Here is a 25,295-nt window from a genome sequence, read left to right as displayed (position 1 = left end):
GTTCCAGTGGTCAGGTCTCAACACAAGACAACTCGTGCTCATCACGTTTCAAAAATAAAGAAAAAAAAAACATCTAAGGCTATGTTCATATCCCTTACAAAAAAGAAGTTTATTCAAGTGTGCTTCTAGTATACTTCTTTTAAACTAAAAATCAGAGTATGCTTTCAATTTACTTTTTATTTACTTCTCAGAGATATACTTCAAGTTATACATAAGTATACTTGGCTTATACTGAAAAGTATATCGAAAAGTCTATTACCGGTAAGCTTATACTTAAATTTTTGATTAAGATATACTTAACAAAAGTGTAATAAAGTATTAAAATATTTGTGCCTTCTGGTTAAGTGTACTCGCCCTGTAGTTGTGCTTATCCTTGTAATAGTAGCCTATAAAATACTCCTTTTTCACACATATTGGCTTCTTTGTGATATACGGCAGCATGTTTTAAATCCCATCTTTTAAACCTACATGTACCATAAGTTTGTGGTCAGCTCTGGGGTGGAATAGCTTAAGAGCAAACAGTGTTGGAACTTAAACTTATCTTTTATGCACATAGTGTTATTAACTAGATGTATATAACCAGTAGGGGCGGCACGGTGGTGTAGTGGTTAGCGCTGTCGCCTCACAGCAAGAAGGTCCGGGTTCGAGCCCCGTGGCCGGCGAGGGCCTTTCTGTGTGGAGTTTGCATGTTCTCCCCGTGTCCCCGTGGGTTTCCTCCGGGTGCTCCGGTTTCCCCCACAGTCCAAAGACATGCAGGTTAGGTTAACTGGTGACTCTAAATTGAGCGTAGGTGTGAATGTGAGTGTGAATGGTTGTCTGTGTCTATGTGTCAGCCCTGTGATGACCTGGCGACTTGTCCAGGGTGTACCCCGCCTTTCGCCCGTAGTCAGCTGGGATAGGCTCCAGCTCGCCTGCGACCCTGTAGAACAGGATAAAGCGGCTAGAGATAATGAGATGAGATATAACCAGTAACTAATAGTATATTTCCAATATGCTATAAAGTATACTTTTATAAACTAAAAAGTGGACTAGAAGTGTGTAACGAGTAAACCAAAATAATATTTCCAGTATACTATGAAGTATCTCATCTCATCTCATTATCTCTAGCCGCTTTATCCTGTTCTACAGGGTCGCAGGCAAGCTGGAGCCTATCCCAGCTGACTACAGGCGAAAGGCGGGGTACACCCTGGACAAGTCGCCAGGTCATCACAGGGCTGACACATAGACACAGACAACCATTCACACTCACATTCACACCTACGGTCAATTTAGAGTCACCAGTTAACCTAACCTGCATGTCTTTGGACTGTGGGGGAAACCGGAGCACCCGGAGGAAACCCACACGGACACGGGGAGAACATGCAAACTCCGCACAGAAAGGCCCTCGACGGCCCCGGGGCTCGAACCCAGGACCTTCTTGCTGTGAGGCGACAGCGCTAACCACTACACCACCGTGCCACCCTACTATGAAGTATGCTTTAGTAAACTAAAGAGTGGAATACAAGTATAGAACTAGTAAACTATTATTATACAAGTTTACTTGTGGTATACTTGCAGTACAAAATAAAAAATACTAGTTGTATACTCAGAGTTTACTTCTCTTAGACTTAAAGTATACTTTTTATAAACTAAAAGTGGGCCAATTTAGTCCCAAGAAGTATTACATTATTTTACTTACAAGTATACTGTAAGATAAGTACATTGATATCAGTAGACTTGGTACACAAAAGTATACTTAAGGAAATATACTTTAACTTTACTTAAGTACACTTAATAAAATGAACTTGAAGTATACTTCTTTTTGATAAGGGATTACCAGGCTGAAGTGACTCAAATCAGATTTTTTTTTTGCCTTAAAGGGGAACCGAAGTCATTTTTAAACTTGCTTTATTTCTTAATTAACATGGTATTCAATTATGTTTTTGGTTTTATTAACCTTATATTGTGACTCGTATTGGCATATTATATTACACTTATCAGCCTTTTGGGGTTTTAGCCATGTTGAATGTAGTTCGTATGGTCCGTGGCAGGCGTCGCTTATCCGCGCGATCTTCACAAAACTTGTGCGAGACTTAAAACGTGACGTGTCGGCGCCGCCATTTTGAAAACTGTTTACACAGTGGCCAGATCGCCATATAATTCCAATTTAGATTAATTTTGAGATTTGCCAGCTTCATCAGTGATGGAGATTACTCCATACGACTTCGAACTAGCATGGAGTAGAGTACCCCTTTTCCACCAAATCAGTTCCAGGGCTGGTTCAGGTCCACTGCTGGTTCACAACTCGTTCAACTTGCGAGCCAGCTGAGAACAAGTTTGCTTTTCCATAGCTCGGGGTGCTAAGGGGAGCCACGTCATTACGTCGCTGTATACGTCAGTTACGTCGCTGCATTTGCATAAACCTTGGCGCGAACATCGAAGCAACAACAACATGGGGAAGAAGCAGCAACAACAACAATAATGGATGACTTCGCGTTTGTACAGCTGCTGCTTCTTGTCGCTTAAAAATGGCGATCTTTTGCGGTCTTGCTATTGTTGTTGGTCTTAACAACTCCGCCCCGCCCCCGCTGACATAAGCGGTTCTTTCCTCTGGCCCAGCAGAGAGTTGGTGCTAGCCTGGAACCAGTTTTTCTGGCCCCAGAGCCAGTTCTTTGTCAGTGGAAACAGAAAACCCGGTTCCAAACTAAGCACTGGCCCCGAACCAGCCCTGGAACTGCTTTGGTGGAAAAGGGGCAGAGGAGAGTTGGAAAGACGACAGGATAAGGACGAGTCCATCGCGCTGGTATTTACGTCATTACTGTTGCACAATTAAAACGTGCCAGATCAGGCGGCTGGTGGGTTTTCAAAATAATAAATACATATTATACTGAGCGCATTTCCCACATAACCCTCACTGAGGTTTCGGACAGCACTACAAAATGGCGTCCCCACTATATAGTGCCCTATATAGTGAGCGATTTCGGACACAGGGAAAACTTCCGGCTTGATTACGTCAGCATTCGAAAGAGGGTGCGCACGTCTTTTGACAACGTTGGCAGATGTTGGTCACTTTGATTTCCGCTGTACGTTTTACTTCTGTCCTACAAAGTCTCGCACAGGTCTCAACGAATCTCGTTTACAGCCATTGCTTTGACATACGGACTGATATATTACAGAGCATATTTCAAAACACTCATAACTTGCTATAGCAGTGACAAAATAGCTGTCAGAAATGCATTCCAACATTTTATAAAATGAGAGAAATAGAATTTTGATGATAAAAAAATTTGCCTTCAGTTCGTCTTTAATGTGACACAGAGCTGATGTTTTCATTGCTGTGTAAACACAGAAATCCGATCTTTTCAAATCAGATTCGAGTCACTTTCATATGTGTCCTAAATCGGATAAGTATCTGATCCGTGGCCACGTGACCTGAATGAGAATGGTCAGATCAGAATTAACATGGCTTTATAAAAGTGTACGCATGTGCTGAGCACCGTCTTCATCAGCCAGCACCGGCAGCGCGGAAAAACAACAATATAAGAGAGTTATAATAGCTGCGAAAACAGAAACAACGAGCTGTCTGGCTTTTTAGCCTTCTCAAATTGATCATGTACAGCTGAGGAACTGTTTTCTGTCCTCCAGAGCAAAACATGATGCATCCATTTGCTACTCGAGCTTCCATTTAGTCAGTTTTAATACCATGAGTCGACTCACAAATATGCCTTTTTTTTTGGTGATGCAGATGACTTGTGCAAAATCACTTGTGCAGATCACTGTGTGCATGCGTGCCACTTTGGAGGAGAGATAGATGTGTTCAGATTACAGTTAGATACAGGTCACTTGCAATTATGAATGTGAACCGTCAAGATATGCAAATCCAATCTAAGCAAAAAATCAGAACAGAGCAATGAGGCTTTAAAGTCAGCCCTGTGATGACCTGGCGACTTGTCCAGGGTGTACCCCGCCTCTCGCCCATAGTCAGCTGGGATAGGCTCCAGCTTGCCCGCGACCCTGCACAGGATAAGCGGCTACAGATAACGGATGGACGGATGGCTTTAAAGTGAACGTAGTCTAAGAATAAGAAAGGCTGCTAAGAGGAATATTTTATAATGCATCTGCTGAGGCTTCAGTGCTGAGGTTCACCCGACCAAGAATCCTTCATTTCACTTTTATTTATGTTTTCATCATGAAGTACTTTCTACCTTTCAGCAGACGAGTGCAATTTGCCTAAATCAGAGTAACCATACAAATGAAATGAATAAACGAATAACTGAATTAATAAATTAACTCATAAATAAAAGAAGAGGTTTACTAAGAACCTTCCGTTTTTAGGCTGTCCAAGGCTATAGCCCTTCCTCAAACCACTTGCTTCAGCATAAAAGTTCAAATTAAAATGCTGCATTATTATTATTATTCATCTGATCTCATTATCTGTAGCCGCTTATCCTGTTCTACAGGGTCGCAGGCAAGCTGGAGCCTATCCCAGCTGACTACGGGTGAAAGGCGGGGTACACCCTGGACAAGTCGCCAGGTCATCACAGGGCTGACACAGAGACACAGATAACCATTCACACTCACATTCACACCTACGGTCAATTTAGAGTCACCAGTTAACCTAACCTGCATGTCTTTGGACTGTGGGGGAAACCGGAGCACCCGGAGGAAACCCACGCGGACACGGGGAGAACATGCAAACTCCGCACAGAAAGGCCCTCGCCGGCCACGGGGCTCGAACCCGGACCTTCTTGCTGTGAGGCGACAGCGCTAACCACTACACCACCGTGCCGCCCATTATTATTATTATTATTATTATTATCAGACAGAAAACTTTCATTCATCTTCAGTAAGCACTTTATATTGTTCAGGGTCATGATGGATCTGGATTCCCATCACAGCAACACTCAGTGTGATGTAGGTCTACACCCGGGACGGGACAACAGCCCATACCAGGACACCATGCGCACACACTCATTCACTCTTCGGGGGAATTTAACATAGCGCATGTCTGGTCATTGATGTGGGGAAAACATCTGATCCAATTACGTGTTGTAGCAAAGTGCCACATATAAAACTAGGCATATCGGGTGGAAATTCAAATTCAATCCAAATGACTTGAAATTGCTCTCGATGAATTCAGAATTGAATGGTAAACAACGTACTTTTTACAGAATGAAAATGTTTATCCATTCTTAAGATATTACAAATCAAAGAATGAAAAAAAAAAAAACGGCTTAATTTTTTACAAAACTGCTGCAATATTCTGTATGAGGATCACATGGTCCAAAATGGGCCTCATTAACCAATGAGATCAAAAGTTTTTTCCTAATAACTTTTTTATATTTCAAGATATTTACATGGAAATTGGCAGGCACATAGATGGTTGTATACTGAATACAAAGTTTGAAAGATTAGTAAAAAACAATTCTGTAAATTAGTTTTTAATTAGTATTAATTATGCTAAATTAGGCAAAACTGTTCAATTGGTACACTCTCCTTCGAAATTTCACCAAATGGTTTTATTTGTGCACTGTAAAGCTGATCTTAACTCTCATTTATACATCACAAAGAAGGAGAAATCAATGTTAATTATAAAATGTGCATCAATAAGCAGTGAATGGCATTCACATCGACCATTCTCTATCAAAATAAAATAATAAAAGGATTTCTAATACCCTCTCAGTGCTCTGTAGGCCTTTGTATTTCTAAGTAAGCCTAGTGTGGGTGGCACGGTGGTGTAGTGGTTAGCACGGTCGCCTCACAGCAAGAAGGTTCTGGGTTCGAACTCAGCAGCCAGCGAGGGCCTTTCTGTGTGGAGTTTGCATGTTCTCCCCGTGTCTGCGTGGGTTTCCTCCGGGTGCTCCGGTTTCCCCCACAGTCCAAAGACATGCGGTTAGGTTAATATGGGACGGCCTTGGGCTGAGGCGCCCTTGAGCGAGGTATCTAACTCCCAACTGCTCCCGGGCGCTGTTAGCATGGCTGCCCACTGCTCTGGGTATGTGTGCGCGCGCATTCACTGCTTCAGATGGGTTAAATGCAGAGAGGAAATTTCACAAGTGTGTGATGAATAAAGTTGTGCTTTCTTTCTTTTTAGTGTTTATATGAAAGAATGTAAATGATTATTTCGATTAATATTCACAGCTTTCAAGGCGAACCTCGAAAAAACCGTGAGAGCCACATCCAATAAACAATTCCATTTAATTGATTTGAAATTCACACTCGCGTTTCTGACTTCTATTTTTTTTTAATCTAATTCCAACTACAAAGATCTCAATATTTTTCATCAAAACAACTAGTTATCTTCTAAAATAGTTATTTATTTACATGAATCAGTTTGATTTGAAAAAAAAAGTAGGTAAAGCTCTGAAAACTCACTTTAAATTCTCCCGTGAATCATAACATCAAAACTAGCAGACGGAAAATTTTGCTGAATACTTCATCAGAAACAGTGAGAGTGAGAGAACATCCCTGTGAAAGTTATCTGATTGATATTCACGAGTCCTCCAGACGGAAACCAATCAGAAGAGAGAGAGAGAGAGAGCCTGAGCACTTTCCCGTGACTCAAAAAGCACCGGCAGTTTCCTGACGTCACGCAAGCAGAGCTTTTACTCTGCTGTACCCACTTCAACCTGCCGTTACTCCCAAAAGTACTGAACAGATCTTAACGAGGTAAATTTCATTGGAAAGCAGAGATAAGCTTTTTAATGATATTATTCATGATGGAAAATATTCAAGAGTTAAGCACTGACAGATTTGGAAACTTAGATGAGCCGTCTGCAAGCACAATTTTCACACCACGGCCAGCGAGCGTCTGATACTCCTAATAAAACTTCTCTGCTGATCCCCTACCTGTACTGTAAGACCATCTTAATAGCGGTGTCGTCAACATGATCCTGCCAAATTATCCATAATTCTGATGCTATACATTCAAAATGGCATTACATAGGATGTAGAAGAAGAAGATCTGTTTAGTGGTGTGTTTAGGTGCATCTTGGATACAGTTATGATTGTATTTATCCAAGTTGTTCAAAGGTTGTGCATGTGGCGGCTCTCAGAGTTTTGATGGAGGTTGGATTTGATTTGCTATTGGATGGTTAAATTCTGCTTGAATCCGTCTCTCTCTCTTTCTGGATATCATTCTGGTTATTGCTATGGCTTTAACACATCCGAGTTGAAACAAACAAATTAACAGCCCACTCCCTTTCTCACTTCCTGTCTCTCCTTCATTTATTCCCTTCTCTTCATCTGCTTCTTTTTACACTGAACTAATATTATCTCCAACGCTAATTAATCTATTAATGAACAGATTAAAACGCTCATATACTCTGCATGTTTACTGTAGACACAAAAATATCTAAATATCCAGGGTGTCTACAAAACAAATCTTTCTTGCTAATGATTTCTAAGCCATACAGTATGTGGTCCACTGCCTCTGGTATAAAGAAGAGTTTCAATATTACGTTCTTTTTGTGGCGCCACATTGCTGTGTGTCCTTGTTAGTACCTTTACATTTTCCTTTATCATCAAAGTAATCATGGCACATTCATAACTTCTAGATTTTTGATTGACCCAAAAGCAAAACAAGGTCTTCAAGATCTAGAACCTACACCTGTCGTTTGCTTTATATGCCACACCGGGAGCAGAGCAGTACCGTAATCTACAGGCGAAATACACTTTGTTTTCAAAAATACTTAATTAGCTTTCTTAATACATAATGTTTTCTGCAGTGTGGTATTTAATTTGGGTTTAATACAGATTCAGTCCTTGACGAGCTGTTCCCCGATGGCTGGACTGCAAATGTTTGTACCAGTTTGAGCATAAAGTCCTTGAATTAAAGGAGACTCAAGGATCTGTTCAGAACCACACACAGCCGTGAGAGTATGTGTGGAATGGAAGTATGGAAACTGCTACAAGTGTCTCCATGGAGTAAGGTTTGGTGGATTTCATGCAGTTATATGGCTCCTTAAGACATCCTTCAAAAAAAATCCACAGCCCCTGTTTATTTCTGTTAGATCGCTGATTTGAATTGTGTTCATACAAGCTGAAATAAAATAAATTAAATAAATAAATAAATAAATAAATAAAAAAAGGGGGGGGGGGAATACCCTTCATGGTGACTCACTGCAAACCTGGTAATATTGTGAACCACAAAAGCAGAAGGAAGGAACTGAAAAACAAATTTGAGACATTTTAGTTATAGTTATGACCAAAACACTAAAAGCCTATGGTATGCAAAAAAGATTAAGCCAAGTAGCTGCCAAAAACCATCCCACTGCAGAGGTACATACTACCAACTGAGCCAGGCTGCGGTAACTTGACTGGATTTTAAAATTAAAAAAAAAAAATCCTGAGCAAGATATTCTTGGAAAGATCTGAAAAACAATATAGCAATAATGGCTTGGGCGAAACAATGTTCTTTCCCATGACGCTCAGCATCAAATATTGTGCAATGGGATTTTCAACAATTATAATCGCAAAATTTGCCACCTCCCAAATTCATGCCAGTATGTGGACTGACCATTCTAACTGCCCTTAGGAATATAGGAGTGTCTGTGAACAGTGCCTTGTAATAGACTGGTGTCCCATTCAGGGTCCATTCCTGCTTTACATATTCCCAGGATAGGCTCTGGATCCTCCAAGACCCTGACCCAATTGATCAAATACGAAGTAACCTTCTTCAAGTACATCATAGTGATGTAATTTCTTTAGTGTTATAGAGTATAGTGATGCATGGTGAATATAATTAATTATATCCCTCGTCAAAAAATTCCCGTGCAGGGATTGGCCAAGGATGGCTCACGTGACATAAAATACTTCCACCACTGATTAAGCAATATATCTCGTGACATCAAAAATGAAAAAAAAAAATGGATATGGTGAGTCAGTCATGATATATTCTGGATATACCATGAACTAACGTCACAATAGGGCGGCACGGTGGTGTAGTGGTTAGTGCTGTCACCTCACAGCAAGAAGGTCCGGGTTCAAGCCCCGTGGCCGGCGAGGGCCTTTCTGTGCGGAGTTTGCATGTTCTCCCCGTGTCCGCGTGGGTTTCCTCTGGGTGCTCCGGTTTCCCCCACAGTCCAAAGACATGCAGGTTAGGTTAACTGGAGACTCTAAATTGACCGTAGGTGTGAATGTGAGTGTGAATGGTTGTCTGTGTCTATGTGTCAGCCCTGTGATGACCTGGCGACTTGTCCAGGGTGTACCCCGCCTTTCGCCCGTAGTCAGCTGGGATAGGCTCCAGCTTGCCTGCGACCCTGTAGAACAGGATAAAGCGGCTAGAGATAATGAGATGAGATGAGTAACATCACAATTTCAAGCTATACGGCTGACTCGAGTCATAGCTGTGGCTCTGCGAGCATTTCTCTGTGTGTAGATCTATGTATCATGATCATGCCTAGCGAGGCAAGTGATAGTATGGTACATTGCACATGCGCAGGTCGAAGGTCACTCCAACGTAAACAACACACATGGCTGCCTCCAATGAGTTTATGCCATGATTCAATCTTAACACTTTTAGTTTGGAATTTTTTTGATGAGGGATATAAATCAAATGTACTGTACCATGCACTGAGAGGTTCTGGTAATTGTAGATTCTCTTTGGTGACTGGCATAGGGGCGCAACCCTAAAGAAAATAGTACTATGCCAGTCACCAAAGAGAATCCATAATTACTGGAGCCTCTCAGTGCATGGTATATTTGATTAGTATAGTGATGTATTACTTTTAGCATGTTTTTTATGACACCCTCTTTGATTCTTGAAGCATGGGGCAAAGGAACTTGGCACCTAATAACCCCCTCACCATCTGGGGTTGAATGGGATGCTGGCCAGCTCAGATAATAAAAGTTTCCTGATGCTATGATTGGACAAACCTCAGTCAGTCCCTAGCTTACTATAAAAGGTGTGTGGTAGCAGACTGCCCTTTCTGTTTCGGTTTCCTGTTTTCCCTCATGGCCATGGACCTCTTGTGTAAAAAGATCTTGTGTGGATTCAGTGCATCAAAGGGCTGCCAATAGGTGTTGCCAATAATAAGACACAAATGACTGGATTTACTTTAAGGTACTTTGCACATATTGCATTAGTCTCAACAGCGTGAAATCAGTACTTCTTTTTGTAATTGGTTTTGTAATTTGTCTACCACAAGGAGTAATGTGAACAGATTGTTCCTACCTTCTGCGCTCCCATGGCTCCTGCTCCATAAGGTGCCATGCTGGTAGGAGAGTCGGTGATGTAGGTCTTCTTTGGGGCAGGAGGCTGGTAGCCCTGATTGTGTGGTGGTACAGCATGGTGGCTTGGCTCAGCTCTCCAAGTGTTCTGGCCTCCAGGGGCTGGAGATCCACCATAGTGTTGCTCGTGGTACCCTCCAGCTGGGGAGAAAGTGGGCTGTGGAGGCCCGTAGGCAAAATCAGGGCCTCGAGGCTGGGCTGGGGTATATTGCCCTTGTGCATATGTGGCTCGGCCAGGCTGCTGCTGTTGCTGCTGAGGGCCAGGCTGAGCTGCTCGTGCCTGCACACTGAACGTGGGCTGGCTGGGGGTAGAAGCCGTGCTGTAGGAGGCAGGAACTGGCTGCTGAGGCCGTGAGGAAGGAGATGGAGAGGAGGCTGGAGCAGCAGATGGAGGAGCCTGAGGCTTAGGAGTGGACTTTTTGGTGGCAGTCAGAGGTGGCTGGGTTGGGATGACCATGCGTTTGTAGCCTGTAACAGGAGCATTGGAGCCCATTGCTGGTAGAGTGGCAGAATTCTGTGCAAGGTGAAGAATGGGATTAGGTCTTAGACATTAAACAAAATAAATCAAATAAGTGTCAGCTGACAGAAGGCATAATACACACTATAAGGTCAAAAGTATGTGAAGACCTGACCATTATATGTATATGGGTCTTCCGCAAACTCCTGCTATGAAGGTGGAAGCACACAATTGTCTCGAATGTCTCTGAATGTTGTCGCATTATAATTGCACTTCACTGGAATTGAGGGGGCCAAACCTGTTCCAGCAGGACAATGACTCTGTGCACAAGGCAAGGTCCATTAAAACATGGGCTGCCCTGAATTCAACTCCTCTGAACACCTTTGGGATGCATTGTAATGCCAAGTATGTGCCAGGCCTCTCCAGGGCCTGACCTCGCTCTTATGGCTGAATGAGTACAAAATCCCATAGCGACGTACCAAAAATCAAGCGGAAGGCCTTCCCAGAAGAGTGAAGGTTATTATAATAGGTAAGAGTGGACTAAATCTGGAATAGGATTCTCAATAAGCACATATGGGTCTGATTGGTCAGGTGTCCAGGTGTAACTTTTGGCCATATAGTGGTGTTTATAGCCACCTGGTTTTACACTCATTTTGAATAAACAAAGATGACTACACACACTTACAAAAAAAAAAAAGCTCATAAGATTAGATTCTTCCCCAAGATGTTGTAAAGAAAAGATTCATTCACTCATTTTCAGTAACCGTGTATACTGCTCCAAGTCACTATGGATGTGGCATTAACACTGGGTATGAGGCAGGAATACACCCTAGACAGAACACCAGTCCCATCACAGGGAACTGTGCACACACATTCACAGCAGGGGCAATTTAGCAAAGGCAGACCACATTCCAGCATGTTTTTAGGAGGTAGAAGGAAAACCGCGAACCCAGGGAAAGCCTGTACAGACATGAGGACAGTGTACATATCTCTATGCATACAAGAAACTAAACTCAGGGTCCAGCTGGAGATCCTGGAGTTGTGCGGCAGCAACGCTGCCTATTGTGCCACCTAGCTTGTACTCTTCAAGTTGATTATAGGGACAAGCAGCTTCTTCTTTCAGCTGCTCCCGTACATTTGGGGTCGCCACAGCGGATCTATTCCGCATATGTGATTTGGCATTGGTGTTACACCGGATACCCTTCCTGACACAACCCTCCCCAGTCTATCCAGGCTTGGGACCAGCACTAAGTATGCAATGGCTTGTACAACCCCAGTGGCTGGGTATTTACCTAATCTGCATGTTTTTGAACTGTGGGGGGAAACCGGAGCACCCAGAGGAAACCCGGGTATTATATGGACAATACTGTCTGGAATATCAACATGTCCCTCAGACATATGAGTAAATTACTCAGAAAATGCACCAAACAACTACAATTACACTGTCTGTCTGTTGCCATCCTCATAGTTGAGGGTTGGCGATTCAGGAAGCCATCAACTAGCTTCCATGAATTCTCTTGGGTGATTATAGCATACCAGAGGGACCCAAACCCTCATCTGGTGGCAGGTATGAATGAATGAATGAATGCTTTATTTCAAACATGTCAAAGTAGTACAAAACAGAAGAGAAAAAAAAAACAAAACAAAAAAAACAAACAAAAGAAGAAATAAAAACACTTAATTCAATTAAAAATAATGGAAACAATATTAACTTAACGAGGCGGCACGGTGGTGTAGTGGTTAGCGCTGTCGCCTCACAGCAAGAAGGTCCGGGTTCGAGCCCCGTGGCCGGCGAGGGCCTTTCTGTGCGGAGTTTGCATGTTCTCTCCGTGTCCGCGTGGGTTTCCTCCGGGTGCTCCGGTTTCCCCCACAGTCCAAAGACATGCAGGTTAGGTTAACTGGTGACTCTAAATTGACCGTAGGTGTGAATGTGAGTGTGAATGGTTGTCTGTGTCTATGTGTCAGCCCTGTGATGACCTGGCGACTTGTCCAGGGTGTACCCCGCCTTTCGCCCGTAGTCAGCTGGGATAGGCTCCAGCTTGCCTGCGACCCTGTAGAACAGGATAAAGCGGCTAGAGATAATGAGATGAGATGAAAAAGAATGTGAGTTTTTGTCTAGTGCTCTTTTGCTTGTGCATCTTTGTGCTCTTTTTTTTTTTTTAATAAACTGGATGGAAAGATAGTCTCCCCCCCCAAATTAAATTTGAAATGCCCATCAGCTACAGCATTGAAACTTCTCTCCGACAAGCGTTTCCCATGGATACCATTGATTTTCTGTATAAAACTTCATCCTGGGTTAAATCTCATGACCTTAGGGTTAACACCCAACTCCTTAACAGCTATAAAAACGCTGCGAGCTGTAGATCAGACATGCTTGCATGTGACAGTGCATAACAAGAAGAGCAGCACTAACATGAAGAGAGATCCTCGAGAACATCAGGGCAGCTCACACACACACAACTATCTATGATATGATTTATTCAACCTGAGGCTTACAGTGCAAGTAATTATCCAGCCCGTCCAGCAGCTATCCATCTTCAGGACAAGTGCATCAGCCATGAGCCTGGCCTGCCTGGGGAACATCCAATCATAAAGTACAGCTAATAAAACACAAGGCAGAAGGCCGGGGCTGTTTTGGTCGAGGAAGAAAGAGCAGTGATGGGCAGCCTGACATTTGTGCTGACGTTAGCTGCCTACATGGGATAGCGGACTAAATCAGAGAGATTTGTGCACTTGGACTTCCTCAGCAGTGGACTGAGCTGATTCAGACAGACAGAGTGCTGCAGTTCAGCTGAATTAATAAGAATGGTTCTTTCTTTGTGCTTCCGGGCAGGATAATGACAATTTGCCTTTTTGGCAGTAGTCACAGACAAGACAAATAGCAATGACGCTCAGTGACAGGATTTTTATAAGCGGAGGGTATGATGCATTGTTTGAAGGTGCGACAAGGTTTAAGTTCTATTTATGTTCATTTTCGGCATTTGTCTGACTCTTCACGTCTATAGTAGACGCAACTAACCAGTTAAATGAGGACTGCCGGGACTGAGCTCTAAATTTATGATGAAACACTGAGTAATACACCCTGTGATCGTATCGTAGCCTTGAGCACTTTTTTCATGTTTTATTTGAGGACATCTATAGCGAAAATGTGCTTGTTAATATGTTTTTTATCATTTAGTCAAGCTCTCCATTCACATAATCAGCATAATCAGTCTGGTTATGCAGGAAGAAGCAATGTTGCATCATTCATGCTAGATAGTTGGCATGCTAAATGTTATTTGCTGAGCAAAGTGGGTTAGGTGCATCTGAGCAGTTTCAGATGGAAAAAGATTTCTCTCAACCATTGTTTTGAGGCTACAAACAATTTCAGCCTTTAACTTGACTTGCCAAAAGACCTGGAATTAATAACATGACGGGATAAATATTACACACACACACAAAACCCTTATAGCTACAGTATAGCCCTTTTTGGTGGCGCTTTGCTAATTTAGCACACAGGCACAAACTTAGCACCGAGCTATCTAAAGGCTGAATACATCAGACCCCGTAATCTCCAATATTCAGAAGAGCAAATCAAAGTCTAAATCAGAGCGCTGTTCTAGTGTCAGACTCTCTAATGACCTACAAACTGACTGTCATTAACCTATGCTATTCTTTTTAGGTTACTGCCTACAGACACAGAAAAAGAAATCAATTACTGTCTTTATCTCTTGATGAGAATAAAGCCGTAGGCTGCAGAAATGAAAACGACACCTCTGTGACCTGTTATGACTGTTCGCAGTGATGTTTTGACACAGGGCAAGGTTTGAAAACTTAGCGTAAACCCCATGGTTTCAATCATCTTTCCTGTGGTTCATTAAATTAACCATTCAAATGAGGATCAGTGTGCATTTCTGTCTGTTTCACATAAGGGGCACAGGCAGCCTTAGCATCGGCTTCACCACATAATTCAGTGATGTTCTGACTGTACAGCTAAAGAACAAGGCTGGCATATGTACTACAAGACAAGCTGAGCTTCTTGTAGGATGGTCTCACCCATGCAGCGAGCGACCTTTTTCCCCACTTTTAATTTATTTTGATTATCTTGAGTTCAAATATCTGGGGTCAACAGTACAACATAATGGCGAGCGTGGAGGAGAAGTGAAGGAGAGCGCAAGCAGGTTGGAATGGATGGAGGAGTGTATCAGGAGTGATTTGTGACAGAAGGTTGCCAGTATTGCCGCTTTTCCACTACAAACGCGGCTGAGCCGTGCCGTGCCGAGTCGAGCTGAGCGGGGCTGTTGGAGTTGCATTTCGACTACAACCGTGCTGAACCGCGCTGGCTGGAAGTGGGTGGACACATTGGGTGGAGTTAGCGAAAGTGGGTGGACGTCAGGTGATGTCGTTAAGCAGCGCAAACAGTGACATCAGTGACAGTGGCGGAACAAGTCAGAGCCGGGCCGGGGGCGGGGCAAATGACCGGGCCCTTTATTAAAGCTTATCATAACATCATTTTAGGCTACAAAATGTCCGCAACTGCGGTGTTTACCAATTTCAACACTACCGGGTGCAACTATGTTCTTTAGTACATCAAGTCCTTCAAACGAACATGTAACTCAGAAACAAAAAGCATTAGGATACTGTACATGGCTCATAATAAAACAACAATAGCCTATACTGCGCACATTATTTGAAGGGCATACGAATGAGCGCTCAGAGGTTGCAACGGTGACAGGAAGAGTCACGCATTATTTGAAGGGCATATGATGAGCCTTGCGCTCCGCGAACTCGTCCACGATGCTCTGTATGTCACTGATTCAGTGAGCTTTTAAGCGGTAGTCTCACGACCCGAATAGTAAACAATAAACATGGAGGACATGGAGTCGTTAGTGTTGCTGGTCTTGGTGCTGTGGCTTGTTGTCACTGACAACGCCAACAGATACTGGCAAGAGCGTATAGATGAGGCGAGGCGCATAAGGCTTCAGAAATTCTCGTAATTCGTAATTCTCCTTCTTCCGGGTTTGCGGTGTTTACAGATCCCAGCGCGCTCGCGGGGCGTGTGTGGGCATGTGAGGACACTCCTCCTCACCAATCAGTGCACAGGGGAGTGTCTGCTCACGCCCCCAACCTCACTCGGCACGGCTTGGCTCGCTTCAGCCCCACTCCAAAACGGTGCGAGTTTTAGGGGCTAAGCAGGGCTGAAACGAGCTGAGTCGTGCTGGTTTTTGGTAGTCGAAACGCGAGCCGTGTCGGGCTGAAGTGAGCTGAAGCGAGCTGAAGTGAGCTGAAAAAGGGTAGTGGAAAAGGGCCATAAGAGTGAAAGGGAAAGTGTACAAGACAGTAGTAAGAGCAGCCATGTTGGACGGTTTGGAGACAGTGGCACTGACAAAAAGACAGGAGGCTGAACTGGAGGTAACAGAGTTGAAGATGCTGAGAGTTTCATTGGGAGTGACAAAGTTGGACGGGATTAGAAACGAGACCAGAGCGTCGGTGACGCAGTAGCTCACACGGCCGTACCGTGAGAAACCAGACTCGTTTATAATTAGCCAAGTTGCTTTTCATGAGAACAATTTGATCTTCCAAAACCAAACAATCCCAATCAAAATCCAGTCAAAGCTCAGGGAGGAGTAGCGATGTTCCTGAAAGTTCATTAATCCGCCTAATTAGCAACCTGTTATTGAGAAATCACAAAATCAGGGAGTAACTTTTGTGCAGACTGATCAGATCTTCCAAACCAAACAATTCCAATCAAAATCCAGTGAAAGCTCAGGGAGTAGCAATTTTTGTGAATTGTGGACGGATGGACGCTGCATGATGGCAATAGCTCACCAGCCTATAGCCGTGTGAGCTAAATAAATATTAGAGGGACAGCTCATGTAGGATGGCTTGGAGACAAAGTCTGAGAGATGAGACTGAGATGGTTTGGACGCGTACAGAGGAGAGATCCAGGGCATATTGGGAAAAGAATGCTGGAGATGGAGTTGCCAGGTAGAAGGAAAAGAGGAAGACCAAAGATGAGATTTATGGATGTGGTGAAGGAGGACAAGGACGGTTGGTGCTACAGAAAAAGATACGGCGGACAGGAGGAGACGGAGGGACGTTATCCGCTGTGGCGACCCCTAACGGAAACAGCTGAAAGACGAAGCAGAAGAATTTATTTAGATTACCTAACGATTTGGTCTTACGTTTTATTAAATATCTCAAACATATAGTCAGACACAAGCTATACAAGCAACTGTATGCAATGTACTATAACTACTGAAGATGTTGCACTGTTACGGAGGGATTATAGCAATAAATAATGTGGCCGGCGTAAGTATTCACCCCCTTGAACATTTTGTAATCAAAATGACCTTCACTGGAATCGTTGGTCATGAATACTGTGTACATCCCATAATGTGGAGCTGGGGGAAAAAATCATTATAGTTTGCAATATTATGTTCCCATTCACCCCTGCTGGTGCAACCAGTTTCCTTCAGAAGTCACATGATTAATTGAATCGGAGTTCTAGTGCCTTGCAAAAGTATTCACCCTCCTTAAAAGTCATCAGATTCACCTAGATTACAACCGACACTTATACAGATTGCTCCAGCCAGCATTTTACTTGGAAACTATATGCATTCAAAGTCAATATTCATTATTTGTCAGGTGATCTTAAAAAAGAAAAAAAAAATGGTGCTTTTCTTAGGCGTCCAACCCTTGCAGACTAGAACTTAGCAGAGCTACCTTTTTTGCTCCAATAACACCTTTAAGAGAGAAGAAGAATGCGTTTTTAATCCTTCGTTTCTCAGACAAACGTAGTAAATTCGACAGGGGCTTGAACACATTTGCAAACCACCGATACGCGTTACGTGAGGTCAGTATTAAAACACCTATTCCTGGAGTTTGTTAGACAGACAAAGTTCTGGGAAAGTATCAGAGTTAGTTTACACAAAAACTTTAAACATTGTTAAATTACCATTAAATCCATTATTAAAATGGAGAGAATATGGCACGGCCGTGAGTTTGCCTAGAGGAGGCCGTTCACCACGAGTCAGTGACTGGGGAAGGAGAGCAGTCGTCTGAGAAGCAGAGTGAGAAAAGTTCGAGAAGTCCATTTCAGTTTTCGGTTGTAACAGTACAAAATGTGAAAATGTTCAAAGGGGGGTGAATACTTCTGCAAGCCGGTGTATTTATTCAGGCACCATACACATGTGTGTCCACTTCAGTTCTGGCTCATGCAAATACATGGCAGTATCTTGACATTTTCAAGTAGCACACGTACTTACCCTGACTGTGCTATACCTGACACAGTCTGTCCCTTTACAGCCATCAAGATACCGTACACTTTTGTTCTTACACAAGCTAAAACCAAAGCTAATGAATATATTTATTTATGTATGATTTACTAGGATTTATCCATCAGTAACAGTACAAACATCCTCAGTAGTTACATTATAATTACCTGTATAGTTTCTGTGTAACAACACTGATTAAAATAAAGTAAAAACAAGTGAATTTTTAACAACCTGTGTTTTCTCCCTCTTCTCCCCCCCCAAAAAAAAAAATCTGTCCCTCTGAGTTACATGTCAATCCTGAGATCAAGATGGTGACCTCTTCTGCTCCTCAGACCTGCCTGATCCATCCTGATGCCCTACGTCTGGTCGGAGTCTCATCACGTCGCTCCTGTGGAGGACGGCCCCATACGGACAGTTGAAAGTCACACTTGGAAGACGCTCTGGACGCTTACAGTAATGCTTTTATGGCTGAGGACTACAGTTGACTTGCTAACTTTAGGACTGCAGTTGTCATGAACAGTTTTGCACTCAAGTTTCCATCAATGAAGAGTTATAACATCAACGAAACTGACTTCATGTTTAAACTGTTAATGTTATAGTCATGTTGTCGGTTGTTGCCCAAATGAGGATGGGTTCCCTTTTGAGTCTGGTTCCTCTCAAGGTTTCTTCCTCATGTCGTCTGAGGGAGTTTTTCCTTGCCACCGTCGCCACAGGCTTGCTCATTGGGGATAGATTAGGGACAAAATTAGCTCATGTTTTAAGTCGTTTCAAATTCTGTAAAGCTGCTTTGCGACGATGTCTATTGTTAAAAGCGCGATACAAATAAACTTGACTTTACAGATTTATAAGAATCTTAAAGCCTTACGATACTGAAATACGTAAATACTTCCTATACATCTGAATCTGACAGTGCGAGACAAAAGTCTCTCTGAAAGATTACATGGTTTAATATCACTTCTATTTAACTAATTAGCTCAGAAGAAATATCTGTCCATATGCATATGTTTAAAAAAAAAAAAAAGCCTGAACATGCCCTTCAGGAGCAGAAATGATTCAATTTAAATGTTTTACGCTTTTTTTTTAACACCCCCGGATTATTTTATCTATAAAAGCTAACACTGAGAAATGCAAATCGAGCCCTAAAAATAATTACAATGTCATGGTTGATTTTACACTCACTAGATGTGAGGAGAGAGAAGCAGCCATTTTTTCAGAAACCACAGGTAGGATACGATCAGAACAAACTAGCAAGAGTCAGATTTCTTTTTTTTTTTTTGTTATATTATCAAATAGTATAGCTGGGGGGAAAAAATGCTGCCGTCAAATCATTTTGCAAACCTCAGCTGTATACTGCGCGACATACTATACAAGTTTGCAGCCGGCAAAGCACGGAAAATTTCCACTTTGAAAAAGTCCACTAAAGGTCCTGTATTTAGTTCCTCCAAATTACTTAAATTAAAAGGAACAATATGTCTTAGAGTACATAACAGCGTATGGTTATACCTTATTTAGTCTTCTTTTGTATATGTGAACCTCATCGAAAATAAAAACAATGTTTAGACAGCTATGAATCTTGATTTTTATCAATATATCCAAGAAAACTTATCAAATATGAAAAAAATCCTATAGGCTAAAATGATCTTAATGTTTATCTGTTTTTTTTTTTTTAAATGTTCAAAGCAACCCCATAACACTACTATCATGCACGATGGGGTCCGAAATCTAAGGCCACTTTGAGAATGTGGGAAAGTTTTGTTTTTGTTTTGTTTTTTCCTCCTTTATAGTTTCAAACTGAGAATAAAAGTAAGGTTTTAGAAGAACTGTTCAAGATTCTGCATTATTTTGAACGGAAGAGTATTGCTGCCACACCAGGGGAAAATAAATAAATAAAAACTCAGTATCACGTAATAACGTGAAAAGTTTGTTATAACAATATATTTTTCAGTTTATAACAATAGTTTATGTATTTTAACGTTATTAAGTGAAGCATTTCACGTTATAACGTGATAATTTGGTATCACATTATAACATGATAATTTGCTTTCACGTAATAACGTGATAATTTATACTGTTATAATGTGAAAAGTTTCACATTTTAATGTGATAACTTTAAACTCATGTTTGAATGAGTTGTGCAGAGAATAAACTGGGTAATACGGGGAATAAACTGGGTAATATGACTCATTTACATGATTTAATCAAGTTCTATTTCATGCTTGGGTTGAGACATGGTGAGATTCTGCTGTTATTGAACACGGTGGATGATATTGTAATAAGTATGCGCACTCTAAGAAGGATTTTAAAATACATAGGGCTGTACAGAAGGAAGAATGAGTCCGACCCGCCGGAGGTAGCTTGTAACCATGGAGCTGTCCGTTCTCCTCCAGCTGGTCAATGAAAAATAAAGCTACCTCCGGCGGGTCGGACTCATTCTTCCTTCTGTACAGCCCTATGTATTTTAAAATCCTTCTTAGAGTGCGCATACTTATTACAATATCATCCACCGTGTTCAATAACAGCAGAATCTCACCATGTCTCAACCCAAGCATGAAATAGAACTTGATTAAATCATGTAAATGAGTTATATTTACCCAGTTTATTCCCCGTATTACCCAGTTTATTCTGCACACACCTCATTCAAACCATAACTTCAAACTCCTGTTTGAATCAATCACGTTATAACGTGAAAAGTTTCACATTTTAACAATATAAATGATGACATGATAATCTGGCATCACGTTATAACGTGATACTTTGGTGTCAAATTATCACATCATAACGTGAAACATTTCACACAATAACATTAACATATATTTTTTATAACCTGAAAAATATATCGTGATAATCTTTTCACATTATTACATAATCCTGATTTTTTTTTTTCTGGTGTGGCAGCAATACACTTCTGTAATTTTGAGGTCATTATGTAAATGTAAGTAAATTTTAGGCAAAACTGCAACTCAGATGTTCCTTGAATCTTCCACTGACGCACATGCTCATACAACGACCCGATGGCTTTGAACCAACACGGATCATCAAGTTGTTGAGTCCAGAAGAAACATTGAAATGCGAATTAATATCTTCTAAATAAATAAATAAATAACCACATTCGGTGGATATGAGCAACCGCACGCGCTGATTGGCTACTCTACTACTAGGCTATCAGCTTATATACTGTGAGAAGAGAAAAACAAAATGGCGGAGCGTGTTGCTGAACCAACCGAGGACAAAGTAAAAACTACTCGAAAACAAAAAAAAACAAAAAAAAGCAAGCAAAAAAAGTATACGAAATGAAAGTATTTGATAGTAAGAACGTATCTTTTTTTCAAGGATTATTATTATTATCGCATTTTTCACAAATTTCTACTGTCATTTCACCAGGAAATGATTTTGTCACGTTTTGCATAAAGTTTTTATTTATCAAATTTGCAAAAAATAAAAATAACAATGCTCCGTTTCTCAAAATCCAGTGAATGTGGATAGAATACACACAAACACAGTGTTGATCTCTTCTGCTATTTTTCCACTGCAAGCTGGCTGCTGGGTTTCATAAATGATTATCAGATACTTTCTGATGGCTTTTGATGGTCCATGAAAGCAGGACGTTTGCGTGTACTGGCTCTAGAACGGCAAATCTCTGGAATACATCTGTGTCAAGATGCAAGTGAGAGAGATGTGGATCCACTGATATGCCCTAAGCCTAGAGATTTTCTGTCCAACATGCTAGGTTTCGTTATAATATCCACTGCACACGTTCAGCTCGATGGGGTTTTAGCGAGAAGGATGCAGAAATACAGACGTGCAGCAGCATTACTTATATAACCGAGAGGATACAGCACATGCTTACAGTTTCCAGAAGAGAAACCATGCAGGAAATATTCCAAACCACAAAACAAACACAAATACACACTGCCCTGTTGAAGCGTCTACATCGACTGTGTCTCCACAGTTTAGTTTTAACCCCAGGTGAGCCAGCTTCAGAAAGCTGATCTGCACTAATGCTCTGATCTCCAGAAGTGATGGCTATCAAATCTACTCGAGACACCGGACAGACTGTTATGCAACGGCTATACTGAGATTTCGAGCTTTTCCCAACTTCCTTGTTGGGCAGTTTGCTTTCTTTCACGATGTCTCATTTCTTTCTTTCTTCTTTAAAAGTCACTTAAAAGAAAAAAAAAATTTAACAGTCTCAGCATTTATGGGAAAGTGAGACTTAAAGTTACCAATAACATACGCCTTCAGTTTCCCCCGCCAAAATGGAATTTTGCAAACAAGTTGAATGTGAAATTTTTCTGAGGCTTAATAAAAAAGGCTTTTTGACACATTAGAACAGATTAGGAAAGCCCGTGCAGGGCTCCAGGGCCTGGCTAAATCTGTTCACTTTGCATTTCAGACCTAAGGGGGAATCAGGAGTTGTACTTTTTCAGCATGGAGGGGTAGCCCCTCTACTCCACGGCTCTTCCTTTCTCCTTTATATGCATCTTTACAACTTGTTTAAGATGATGAACTTCCCCTCCTAACTTCACTGGGTCAGGTACGGTCACACTACAAGTGATTGGATTTTTTGCGTGCATTTGCAATCCCTGCTGTGCCACTGACTAACAGGAAGTGAGACACAATAACTGTCGGAGTGAGTCTGCTGCAGTCATGCACTAAAGCCCAACCGGGCATGAAGTAATGGGTCTATCTCCTGCTACACCCATTAAACCCCTCTTCTCTTTAATCTTCAGCTCTGCTTCATATTAGCATTTAAAAATAGGCTGAGATAAGGTACATTAAATATGATTTAAGATGTCTGCTTTAAAACGGACCTCCAGCTGTTTTGAACCCTTGCACGTTTGCAGATAAAGCGCATTTCACGGCTGCAGAGAAATCCTTTGGTTTGACGCCTTTTTTTTTTTTTACTTCCTTTTCTTCTCCCCAAGTTACATACAGTCCCCATCAAAAGTATTGGAATGACAAGCGTAATTCTTTTGTTTTTGCTACACACTGAAGACAGTTTGAGATCTAAAGGTGAATAGGAGAGGATAAATCAGAATTTCAGCTTTCATTTCCCGATATTTACATCGAGATGTGTTAAGCACCTTACAACGTGGTATCTTTGGTGGCAGGCTACCTCATGGTTTGGTAAACAAATGGACTGAAACAGCCGGAAAATTAAAAGGTCAATAACACGTTATTATACTGCACATACAGGACACTTTTTCGATGGAATAAAAACGTGTTCTATTCCCTTCAAACGAGTTTCATTCATTTTGTTCGATAGCAATCCTATGTGTATTACATCACTCTACCCAGTGGAGAATGAGTGTTGAATATGGTTTACAATATTGCATGGTTGTCAAGACATGACATCACATGTCGGAGGAGATGCGAATACTCAATGAGAAAGACGTGTTGAACATCTGAAAGGCTATCAAAACTTCATTAGGTATTCTTCACGCATATTTACAAGCAGTGGCGAACCGGTACTATTAGAGCTGGGACTTCAGCTCAGCCAAAACTTAGCCAGACACACCAAAAAAGCAACAGGGTAAAGGATTTTGCAAGGGATTAGCGGCAGGGTGCCAGGTTGCTCGATTATGTGTAGTTGTCGATGTTGATTTTAAAAGTAACTAAGTTAATTACACAGGGAAATGAATACTTTAGTCTGAGTGAAAAACACTGCGGCAAGCGTGCATGGAAGAAGAGTCTGGAGAGAGAACTCTTAGTTTCTCAGTCGTTAGCCTGTGCTGCTTGCTCTCGACAGCACTGGCTTGACTGCTTTATTAGCATTCGCTAACACTACTGATGAATGCTACACCGGCTGGAAGGTGACTTCACTGCTGTGCTGACGGCGCCACTCGCGGTTAAGCTCGTGTTGGCCTTCGAGAAGGTTGAGGGCAATAAATATTTGGTCCCTCCCACTATAAATCAAAATCTGATTGGTTAATTGATCTGTCACTTCCTACATATTCATACACTGCCACGGCCTTCTGTGCCGGCAATGAAGTCCTAACCAATGAGTGAGCAGCTCTAAACTCTTCTCAGCCTAGAGACAACAAACAAACAAAAAAAATCTCATTGGATACCTCGATTTTAATGTTTTCAGGACAGTAACCCTTTCATTTCTGAAGAACATTTGATAGAAAATGAGGCTGAATTAGAAGAGAATAATTATAATGAAATTATTAAATAAATTATAGAATGAAAAATTAAATATAACATTTGAAATGCTGATATGTGTGGGCCTTCTCTGAACGCCTAGAAGGCCCTGAAGGTTCCCCTCTGTTTACAAGAGAAAACAAGAGTGCTCTGAGAGCACAATATCCCCTGCTAGCAACTATGCCATAACTCTGGTAAAATGCGACTGAATTGAACGAAATTGCAATATGCATATTAACGAGATATAACAAAGAATGCTGCCAAGTTTCGTGAAATTCCTCCAAAAATTGTGAGAGGAGTTGATTTCAGAAGGTGAGTACCCTTCGTGGGACGGACATCACCACAACATAATTCCCCTTCAGGCCTTTTGGGCCAGTGGGGCATAAACATACCAACAGACATCGAAAAACTGGAAGAGAGTGTGTGTGTGTGTGTGTGTATATCATCTCATTATCTCTAGCCGCTTTATCCTGTTCTACAGGGTCGCAGGCAAGCTGGAGCCTATCCCAGCTGACTACGGGCGAGAGGCGGGGTACACCCTGGACAAGTCGCCAAGTCATCACAGGGCTGACACATAGACACAGACAACCATTCACACTCTCATTCACACCTACGGTCAATTTAGAGTCACCAGTTAACCTAACCTGCATGTCTTTGGACTGTGGGGGAAACCGGAGCACCCGGAGGAAACCCACGCGGACACGGGGAGAACATGCAAACTCCACACAGAAAGGCCCTCGCCGGCTACAGGGCTCGAACCCGGACCTTCTTGCTGTGAGGCGACAGCGCTAACCACTACACCACCGTGCCACCCTGTATGTACGTACGTATAATAATAATAATAATGGCTTTTTTTGTGGTATATCAGATGTATTCCATTCAGCTAACTCATCTTTGATTCGTTCAATATCATGCTGGCTAAATGGAATACATCTGATAGACCGCGAAAAAAAGCCAGCCAATATTATTTAAATATTTGGTGGCATATCCCTTACTATCAGTGTGTTTTGGGTCATTGTCTTGCTGCATGATGAAGTTCCTCCCAATTAGATTGGTTGCATTTCTCTGTAAATTGGCAGACAGAATTTTCTATAGACTTCTGAATTCATTCTTCTGCTCCCATGATGAGTTACATCGTCAGTAAAGATTAATGAGCCTGTTCCAGAAGAAGTCACGCAAGCCCAACCCATGACACTACCTCCACCATGGTTGACCAAAGAGCTCATGTG

The 25,295-nt window shown here is 41.9% G+C and overlaps 1 protein-coding gene across 5 annotated transcripts in view; it reads right to left on the bottom strand.

Annotated features, from left to right (window-relative positions):
- lpp (LIM domain containing preferred translocation partner in lipoma) overlaps positions 1-25,295 on the bottom strand; it is a 492,132-nt gene that overhangs the window by 111,306 nt on the left and 355,531 nt on the right. For all 5 annotated transcript variants that reach the window (XM_060919812.1, XM_060919814.1, XM_060919813.1 and 2 more), the window contains one exon: positions 10,154-10,723. In XM_060919812.1, coding sequence (XP_060775795.1) covers positions 10,154-10,723 — 570 coding nt within the window. The remainder of the gene's footprint in view (positions 1-10,153; positions 10,724-25,295) is intronic.

This window comes from Neoarius graeffei, chromosome 4 (genome assembly GCF_027579695.1).
Source record: "Neoarius graeffei isolate fNeoGra1 chromosome 4, fNeoGra1.pri, whole genome shotgun sequence".
Taxonomy (NCBI): Eukaryota; Metazoa; Chordata; class Actinopteri; order Siluriformes; family Ariidae; genus Neoarius; species Neoarius graeffei.
The sequence above is the reverse complement of the archived record's forward strand: the minus strand, read 5'-3'. Positions and strand labels throughout refer to the sequence as shown.